We start from the raw sequence: 10,969 nt of genomic DNA, 5'->3' as shown, positions 1-10,969 counted from the left end.
GATAAGTTCCCAGAGGAATGTCAGCAGAGAAACGGAACCTCAGCCCTGTAATTGGAAGGAACTGTATTCTGCCAACAAGCTGAATGATTCTAGACACTTCAGAAAAGAGGCCAGGCTGGCAAACACTTGATTTCAGTCTTGTGAGAGACCCAAAGTAGAGTCCAGCCAAGCCCATCCGGACTTCTGACAGAGCTGCAAGCTAATAAGCTTGCCTGGTTTTAAGTTACGAACTTTGTGGTAATTTCTTATGGCAGAAATAGAAAACGAATATATCATCTTTATCTACTTTGAAGTCCCTGAAGGATAGAGTCCAGGCCTTCTATGAATTCACCTTTGGCATCCGGTGGGGAAGAGCCAGTCACTTTGACAATGGAGAAGGAGCTATTCCATCTCCTGACTGGAACTACAAAGTGTGAAGCAACATTCCCCTCTCCCATCCAGCTCCGTCTGGTCCTAGTAGCCCAGATGATCCCATAAAACAGCACAGGCCACTCAACAACTCTTCACATCTGTCAGATTACAGCAGAGATGGACCTGGGTCTTTATTTTTTTAAGAGCTATTTATTATTATTATCATTTTTTTTTGTCTGTGCTGGGTTTTTGTTGTTGCAAGGGTTTTTCTCTAGTTGCCACGAGTAGGGGCTATTCTGTAGCTGCGATGTGCAGGCTTCTCACTGTGGTGGCTTCTCTGGTTGTGGAGCATGGGCTCTAGGGTACACAGGCTCAGAAGTTGTGGTACACAGGCTCTGCTGCATGTGAGATATTCCTGGATCAGGGATTGAACCTGTGTCTCCTGCGAGAGACAGGGAGAGAATTGGCAGAATTCTTTACCGCTGAACCACCAGGAAAACACTGGGTCTCCTTTCTTAAGCCAGTAATGGTGTAAGAAAGAATGACCTGGACATGGAGTGGTTCCAGGATTTAAAAGCAGCAAGACTGTTGCTTAAAACCAGTCAAATGGGCAGAAGTTTTTCTAATTATGTAAGAACTAATTTTATTTTTTCATTGGTCAGGATGTGGTCCCCATTTCCCAAGCTCCACTTCATGTGTCTCAGTGGCAGCAGGAGTGATCTGTAGAGATGGACCAGGTGTGGATTAGTATGCCCACATACTGAGCTGCTCTCTGAGGCTATTTTAGGCTGTGACCTTGGCCAACCCTCTCCTCTGGCCTGGATCTCAGGTTCATTATAATTTACCTATCATCCTTACCCCATCACATAAATTAACTTTTCCTTATCTAAGGCCAGTTTGGTAGCACCTAATGCAAGAAGAAGATGAAAGTTAAGATTGGACTACCTACTTATTATCTCCTTTCTGTGAGGACCAGAGTATCACCATAAGAGAAATGGGAGAGGGATAGAGTGCAGAACTCAAAAAAACATAATCTAGTCCTGTTGTGTTGTGTGTAGTTGGAAGAATTTGTGTGTGTGTGTTGTGTATGTGAGCGTAGACATAAAGGGAGAAAGATAATGTATCTATACAGAGTGTGAAAATACTCTGCTAAGTTGATTTGCCTAAGATATAGAAATATAAATAATAAATAGCTTGTTCCTTTAAATGGGGGAAAGGTTTGAGGCCAGAGTGAAGGGAGCTTTGAATATAACAGGCTTAGACATTTGAATTTTGTTTCATAGGTAATGGGGAAGTTGATCTGTATAGATTAAAGAATTGATTCCTTGGGAAATTTGAATAGAAATTGCATTTTGCTTTTGTTTGTTCCAGAGAACTCTATTTGAATGTTTTCAAATCATTCAAAGTTTTGTAAACTTTTCATCTACACAGAACAAAACCAATTCTGAATCTGTACAACAAATACTCCCATATACTGGACATTCATAGACAGTCTAGAGTAAGTTGTGGCATTCATGGTATAAATAGCAGCACTGTGTATTTTATAGGACTTGGAAGCTAACTATCAGAAATCTGGTTATCTTGGTTTTGGTGCTAACTATTCAGTTAGAGAAAGGACACAGTAATTTAACGTTTACAGTTTCTCAGGGATTAGAGGGTAGCTATCTTGGGTGGCTATAAGTTTAGCTGAAGAAAGTTAGACGAAGATTAATGCAGCCAAGAATTCATCGCTGTTAGGAAGAGGTATGTGACCATGGGAATGGAAGTCTCCAGGAGTCCTTGGAAGTTGTAGGAAGGTTAAATGCATCATTACAGTGTAGGCTGGGTACAGACTGCTGCATTTGAATATGAGAAGAAAGGATGCCTTTGAAACTGAATGGAGGGCTTTGGTTATAGAAATGACTACATCATACATGATACCACAGAATATTTATATTATACATTGTCTTCACATTGTAACATCCACATCAATCATCTGTGACACAATTCTAATAATTTTGAGTATATATTTACTATAACATTTATATATATATATATAAAACCAAGAGGCACTTCCAGTAATTCTGGCCAAAAAGGAGCATCATTATAGTGTCTAAGCTAAAAAATAATAAAAATAAATACAATTTATCTAATTTTTTTTTCTGTACAGATTCTACTTTTTACAAAACATTTATCAGTCATTAACTAAGTCACTTAACAAATACTTGTTATAGGACAATACAAAGTATTGCTACATATATTAAGTGCAATATACAGGTGAGAAGACAAGATTTATTTCAACTGCGAAATGATCACTTAAGTTCAATGCCTCATTCTCTTGTTTTTAAAAGTTGATAAATTTGGAAAGTTATTAACAAACATATTCAGGTTGGTCAAGATTGATGAGCATTACATTGTTAAAAATCATCATGTACAAATGACATCCCTTACAGTGTTACTTTGGTAGTTATTTGAAAATATTGCTTTTTAGGAATACTAAATTAAATTAATCCAATACTCTCTGGTTTAAAAATAATATGGAGACAAATACTTGGGACATGCTAATTTGAACTTTCCAATGAAAGTTTTTGTCAGGAAGAGGTAATGACTGATCAGAGCAACTGCCCCACCAAGAATCACAACATATTTTAACACCAAAACCCAAATCAATTTAACCAAACCAGTCAAAACCCAAAATACTCTGAATTAAAGTTCTTTCAGTTGCATATCTTAATATTATTATAAAAAGCCAGGGAGAGTCCTGTTTTCATTATTTTGCATTGTGAATTTCAGAATATCTGAAAGAGCACCAATTTCATTTTGTGATTTGTATGACAAAAATATCTGTAGGAAGAAATATAAGGGGGTAATTGGAATTAGAGATAATTTATTTCCAGTGCTTGTCAACTAACACACTATTCTTGTTGAAATAGAAATGGTATGCATTCTTCTGTGAGAATGTATTAGGAAATGAACTGACATTCATAAATGGCAAAAACTGCACCAGTTAAGCAAATATAGCAAAACATCCCATGCATATATTTTACAGAGTATTAAAATAGTGATTTTTTTAAACTAATTAACAAATATATACTTAATGTCAAGCCATTGAAACTCCACTGACAGGTGATAAATAGGTATGTCAGGGTTGTTATTTAAAGATAGAAATACTGTAGTACTGGATTATGCTTATACATAGCTAAAATGAAATATCTGGTATAATATGCATTTTTGAGTCATAAATATGATCAGTTCTCAAAAGAAAAGTGATGGAAAATTCTATCAACTAAAACAACTGATATACACAAAGAAAACATCTTTAGATAATTACTTTTAATTTCACATTAAACTATATGAATATTCTGTTATTATATAGCAAGAAAAATTACTAGAATTAAAAAAAAATCCCTCCCTTCAAAAAGTATTCAAGCAGCTAAGGGCTAGTTCACATTGCAAAATGTGTGTGTAAGTGCTGACTGTGAAAGAAGTCAGGGTTGAAATATGGATCCATTAAGTCCCTTTGCTCTAGAGTGACTAAGAACTAAATTGGTTTGCCACAAAAAAGATGGAGAGGGGTCCTGGGATGAGCCTTCAAGTTTTAGGCAGTGTTCACTCCCAATCCACCGCTTTTTTTTTTCTTTTTTGGTTTTTAGTACCATTGGGCTGTAAGATGAAACTAGGTGTGGTGCATTAAAACGAGGTGAAAGTACTCTTTCTCCTTATCATGGGAGAAGAGAATTTCTGATGGATTTTTCCTGTACAGATTTTGAGTTAGACAAGTAAAATTGGAAATAAGTTATACTTTTCCCCTATAATTTGACTTTTTTTGGTCAAAGAATTTGTGTGTTTCATCTGAAATGGGTATTTCTACTGACACCAAAATTTTAAAGCATTTATGCTTTAAAAATATTTTTTAAATTACTTTTATATTTGTGAATTTCAAATTTTAACCTACTATTTGATCAGTCTTGGCAGATGAATGTAGTGTGTGTGGTTTATTGATTGGTCAGTGCTTGCTCTGTGAAAGATTAGTAAGATTTAATTTTTCTCAGTAATGAAGATAAGCATTTGGGTTCTTAACTGTGTTAGAATTTAATGAAATACAATCTACATTGGTAAATCATTTATCTTAAAACAAGGACTTCTGTCCTAGCTCAGTTGGTAAATAATCTGCCTGCAGCGCAGAAGACCCTGGTTCGATCCCTGGGTCAGGAAGGTCCCCTGGAGAAGGAAATGGCAATCCACTCCAGTATCCTTGCCTGGAAAATCCCATGTACAGAGGAGCCTGGTGGGCTGCAGTCCATGCGGTCGCAGAGTTGGGCACGCCTGAGTGACTAACATTTATCTTAAAACAACCTAAACCACGACAAATTGCTAGATAATGCATTTCTCTTTCTTGGGATAATTCAGACTCTATACCCTAAATCTAATTAAATTATGGGAACTAAATTTATTTTTATCTATTTCATGTATTTATTAGACTCTTCATAAAATATTTTCCTTCCTGAGGCATACAGGGTATTAGAAAAAGAATTAAATATTTTTTTCTAGTTTTCTGTTACATAATAGTAGTTCTGATTATATCAAAACATTTAGCATCTCTACACTATGAAATATCATTTTGTGGGTTTCATTTTAATTGATTAGAAGTATTAAAAGCTTTGTTTCAAATACTGAAATTTAATATTCTTGATGGTATGTATGATGATTTAATATTATTCTCTTTGAAAAATTTTTTGTTTGAATTATGTGCATGATTAAAGAATCACTTCTTAATGTGAAACAATTGAGAAAATTTGTCTGAACATGGACATATTCAGTATTCTTATCAATAATAAGGCCTGCCTTTTCTTCTTTGCTCCACAACTCCTCAGGGACGTAGAAATCCATGATACCAAAGCCTATCAATATAATCAACCTTATGACAGGGAAAATAACTAGCTGCCTTTAGATGGGGAATTTGGATTCATAAGAGCCCTAAGCACGTGTCAAAATTCCGTACAGTCTTACCGTATGGAATATAAAAACAACTTATACCAGATCAGTATTTTTTGGATCATGATATTGAGTTTCACCAACTAAATAATGCCTTAATCTTCAGTTTTCTATATTTAGACATATTTAACAACAAAACGTTCAATTATTTTTTGTCACCATTGTTAACCAACTGTTAGAATGATTTGATAGTGTGAACATAAAGATCAGTTCAGATGAGGTAAAAGCAGCATCATTTTAACAAATGAAATATGTTACATGGCCGCACAAATTAGCTAACATCTCTGGTGCATAATATAGATTGAAAAACACATCCTTGTTCTTCTCAAGCCATGGCTCACTAGTGAGAAACCACAAATACTTATGCAAACCTCAATTTAAATTCATTATCTAATGCACTGCTTATAGTTTGACTCAGTGCTTATAGTTAATTACTTTATCCCCAAATTCACATTAAGAATTTGAGTATTTTCTGGAGGAACAAATGAATATAAGACCTAAAACTGGTATAGTTCCCTCTGATTAGAAATGCTAAACATAGTTTAATTCCAGAATGTCTGTCACCTAAAATGGCCAATTGTTCTATTTTGGCAGGGGGTAGGGAGCGTGTGGTCATGCAGGGCAGAACGTGGGATCTTTCTTTGCCGACCAGGGAATGAACCCATACCACGCCCCCCCTGCATTGGAAGCATGGGGTCTTAACCACTGGATCACCAGGAAAGACCCTGGTCTAGAGTTCCATTTGGGTGGACAGACAGTATCAGCAAGGTCATGCTTTTATTTCATAGAGAAATCATGAGAGAAATGAATGACCTAGGACAATGGTTATGCAGTATTCTGTTGCATATTAGGACAGAAGGCAGATGAAAGGAATTCAGTTTGGTCTGAGAGTATATAGACATTGTAGTACTCAGATATCAGGACGTGAGCTATTAGCATTTGAAATTTTATTGATTTTTTTTCCCCCACATTCACTAGCTGATTATTACATGGAGAATTATATTAACTCTAGACTATGAAAGTGTACAGACTCTGTTTTACTGGAGTCGTCTGCCAGTTTGAAAAAAGGAAAAGTATTAAGCAGGAATCAGACTTAGAATGGAAGAGTAGGATTATAAGACCCTTATTGTGGCTTTCACTATTATTTTAGAAATTTCGTAAATGACAAGGACAGTGGAGATCCCTATACTAACATGAAAGCATCCAAGATACCTCCTAAAGCAGAAAAGAAATGTTTTTTTTGACTCATCACTTGCTAGTTGTCCATAACACAAATAGTTCACATTTATAAAGCAGTTGTTTCAAACTTTAGACTTTATTTACAATGATAATTTTCATATCTTTATTACTTAGAAAATAATTTATATTTTTTCATCATTTAAACAAAGAATAGGCCTGAGTCTCATGCCTTTTGCACAGCTTTTACCTTCAGTGAAAGTTCTCTGGGAAGGTGACAGGGACACTGCAAATCTTAGAGAGGCAAGGGCGTGAGGAAATGGCAATACAGACGTGCAATGAAGCCTGCTTGACATACAATGCCTTATCTTTAGTTTTACTGGGACTGCAATGGTTAGGATTTGTTCTGGAATTCCATCAAAACAGAATAGACATAATGGGGATTTTTGTGTTTAGAAAGTAGATATTTTGTTAAACATAATATGAGGAAATTCCTTCACTTCTCAGATGAAGACCAACATAGATAAATCCCTAGACAGAGCTACTGTCTTCATTTTCGACTAAGAGCAAAACCAGGTCTTATGTAAATTACCAAAACAAATTATAGTTTTAAAATATGCTAACATGGTGTTTTCACCAAGGAAACAATATATCCTCAGGGTTGGCTTAGATTGATAACCAGAAAGACATTCTATCAGCATGCAGGAAATGATATTGGTGACACATTTAGTATACCTGGTCTTTTACTGAACAGAGAGCAACCACAAGCATCAAGGTCACCAATTCCTACTTTTCCTACCATTAACTTCATGGCTGTCCATACAGTTCTCCTTCTCTGTATAAGGGCTAGACATTCCTTCCTTTGTAAGACCTGAGTTTATCTAATGGCACCTATAATTAGGCTCATATAAAAATGTAGTAAATCGCAACAAATACACTGGCACCACAGGAAGTAAGCTTTGGAGCTGGAAGGGAACACTGTAATATTGCTGTCACCAAGGACAGGGAGACCATCACTAGCAGAAAGTATCTTTTCACGGCCCTCGGCATCCTTTGGGATATAGGTGGGGGGTGTCTGAAAGTCACACACTTGATGAATCTCCATTCCTTTTTTTGAACTGACTTTTAGCTTTAACACATGGACAATTTATCTTGGAAGAACAAATGGTTAATCTGCCTGGACTGATGAGCACATTTCTGGAATGAAGAGGTTCTCACTGCTTTGGCTATCATTATTTCACGTACTTCAAACAAAAGGAAAATCAGGCCACGTGCTTAGACTTCTGCTCTGGCAGCCAGGTTGGCTCCTACTTGGGGTTACCTACATTGGAGCTTTGATGAAACCACCAATACACGGTTATGGATTCAGAAGTATTTTGCTGCCATTCAACCTCCTCAGCACCTATTTCTTTCCCTTCACTTTTATATTTATGGCATTTGGAGCAAGGGGAAAAGATTAGCTTTGTTAAGTAATTAGACACAAGAGGTATGTGAATATAAGTGCTTTTCTAAATCCTTCTGTTATTTGCAACGAAAGAAAAATAGTTAAATTTGCTTGGCAAATGTATTTGACTCACAGTAAGTTTTGCAAACATAGGGACAGACAGGCAATACAAGGGGGAACAAAAAAAAGTAAGTCCTAAATAATGAAGACCTGGTATTAACCAGAAAAAAAAAAAAAACCTCATTTAGGTAGAATCTACATCCATTTGATCATTTTCATATTTTCCTACTTATTGGGAAAGTTGCCTTGAAACTTTATTTTTGATTGTACTATCTTTGCCTTACTTTAAGAATGCCATGGATTATTGTATAATCATTGTTTTAAAAGGGAAGAGTATCCATTCATGAGAAACAAAGGCATTTTCAGTGTAAACACTCTTTTCTATGATTTTAGAAGAAACAAAAAGTAGAAATTACAAGCTAGATTTACTTGAAGCTAAGGTTGTTTAGATGATGAACAGGCTTGACTATAGTACTGTACTGTAGGAAAAATGATAAGCAAAAATTCTTGGGAAGAAAGGGACACTGATTATAAACATTCAGGATTAAGATGGTCTTTTGCTAGGGAGACACGGATCCAAGAGTTACCCGAAGTTACTTACTAGTGAAAAAATGTTGTTTGCAGCATCCTCATTTAATTGGCATAAAATAACTGTATCAGATGATTATTTAAATTAGAACAGGTAGATGAGTGGGTGTTCATAGACCTCATGCAAATGAACCATCACTCTTACTGGGCTTGGAGATAGCTACAATGTATAAAAATGGTGATTAAAATAGAACTTTATAAAATTGTTTCCCTTTTCCCTTTAAAAAAAAGTTAACTATCTACAGAAACACAAACAAATCTTTATATTTACATCAAGGTAACTATTAATGACAAATATATAATAATATGAAATAAAATATTGAAAGTGAGTATCAACTTTTTAAATAGAGGTTTGGCTCACAGCATAAACAAGTGTAGATAAACCAAAAACAAACAAAAAAAGACTTTCAATGATAGGCCCAATCCCCCCCAAATCCCTCTTGAGTCCTCCCTGCCAAAAGAAACATGACAATGGGCCAGGTTGCGGACATAAGCCACCCCATCACACCCCTCATGGAATACAACAGGGTTGTCCGTGCAACTTTAGCCAACTAAAAGCCAACCTTCAACAGCCGCCAAGAATCAGGCTTTCACTATGTCAATAAATACCAAACCCTAGGTTGAAAAATTTCCCCTTCATCTCTCACCATCTGTCCCAGAGTGGGTTTCTGTTTGCCTTCCTTTCTTTTTCTACCACACATTTTGCAGCAAAGTAAGACATGGGAGAGCCCAGTGAAGAGTCATTTCCCAGGTCTTTTCTGACCACCTTTTAGAATTCTCACCTGATGAAAAGACCCGACTGCTCCTTCTGAGGTGTTTCTGTGTAAAGAATGCCATCCCCTTCCATGGGGAATTGATCTCAGGTGAACGACAGACATACTCACAAACGGCTCCTATACATTCACTCGGCGACTAGACCGGAAATTGCCTCAGTCTTCCGGGCTTAAGGCTGGTGACAGCAGGAGAACCAGACCTGTGGCCCTGTCCCTCATCCTGCTAATTCCCTCCGTCTGCAAAGGGGCTTCAGCTGAAGCCAAATAGAGGCGGAGACTCTCCAGAGCACACTTCATCCTGTTTGTTCACCTGTGCTGAATTGTCTGCTGCAGCCATGCTGTGAACGACCAAAGCCAATTCTCTCTTTAGGTGCACACAAACGTACATACACCTGAGCATCACTTCTTTCTCACACACATGCCTACAATGTTGGCAGGATGTACCAGAATTCAACCAATGCTCTGGAACTTTCATCCCTCAGGACTAAGAGCAAACGCTCCTTAGTCATAACTTCATTTGCTGTACTGCTTCTGGGCTAAGCCACACCATCTCCTTTGTGATTTGCTTTCCTTCATTTTTTTTCTTTATGATTTATTATATCACAGTGACCACTATATATCTTAATATGAACGTTACTAAACTGTGGGGCCAGGAATCCCAGCTTTCAGAGTGTCTGTGTGTTTGCATGTGTGTCTGTGAATATGTTTTACATGGATCTACGTGAGAGCTTATATACACACACACGTATATACTTCTTTAAAAAAAAAAATCCTTGGAAGCTGGTGTTACAATGTGAAAGCTTCTCTGAGCAACAGTTTTTTAAATCCTGTACCTCACTGTAAAAATAAACACATAAAACGCGAAGAATCCCAAAATGCCGTCGCCATTTGCCCATCTTCTTGTATTTCTACAGTGCTGTGTCTAAGTGTTGTGCTGGCTTGAAAAGAGTCTGTGTGACAAGTAACTCTGTTTGGAAACATAGCTCATTCTATCCATTGTCACTGGTTTGGCTTTGGGACTGGGGTCTCCTCTCCTTTCTGCTTCCCCTTTTCTTCATCTTCTTCCCTGATGGCCTGGATCTGTTCTGAGGGATGCTGCTGGGGGGACTGGTCCTCTATGCCCGCCAACCGCTGCTCCTCCTCAATGACCTTCTTCCACATCTTGTGGTTCTGCAGGAGGTGCTGAGTTATTTGACAGTAGACTTTCCTCCTTTTGAAAATTTTCTTTCCTGAGAAAGCACCAAATTAGACTACTTATTTGTGTGTTAAGTACATGGCAGTTTTTCCATCTTATTCATAGGAGTTAAGTACCAAATGATATGTATACACTTGACATGTGTATCATAATAATCATTTTTGAGAGTGGGGAAATAAGAGGAAGGTGGCAAGAAGCATTAATGTATCATTGAGACGTACTGTGAACAGTATTTAACATCTGGTAATATTCAATACAAGGTTCTGTTTGTATCTTGGAATTATTACTCCCACCCCATTCAGGCTCTCAAGATTTCCACCTAGATTATTGGGATAATTTCTTGTCACATCGTTCTTTGCTTTGTCAACCAATTCACCTCATAAAAGTTTTTTTTAAAGACACTTTTGA

The 10,969-nt window shown here is 36.9% G+C and overlaps 1 protein-coding gene across 4 annotated transcripts in view; it reads right to left on the bottom strand.

The window, feature by feature from the left end:
* Window positions 1-2,265: 2,265 nt before the first annotated feature.
* The window catches only part of PDE3A (phosphodiesterase 3A), a 359,340-nt gene continuing 350,636 nt past the window's right edge, over window positions 2,266-10,969 (bottom strand). For 2 of the 4 annotated variants that reach the window (XM_061125106.1, XM_061125105.1), the window contains exon 17: window positions 2,266-10,595. In XM_061125106.1, coding sequence (XP_060981089.1) covers window positions 10,366-10,595 — 230 coding nt within the window. In that variant the 3' untranslated portion in view covers window positions 2,266-10,365. The remainder of the gene's footprint in view (window positions 10,596-10,969) is intronic. The other 2 variants (XR_009689773.1, XM_061125104.1) reach the window with 1 other exon arrangement.

This window comes from Dama dama, chromosome 22 (genome assembly GCF_033118175.1).
Source record: "Dama dama isolate Ldn47 chromosome 22, ASM3311817v1, whole genome shotgun sequence".
Lineage (NCBI taxonomy): Eukaryota > Metazoa > Chordata > Mammalia > Artiodactyla > Cervidae > Dama > Dama dama.
The sequence above is the reverse complement of the archived record's forward strand: the minus strand, read 5'-3'. Positions and strand labels throughout refer to the sequence as shown.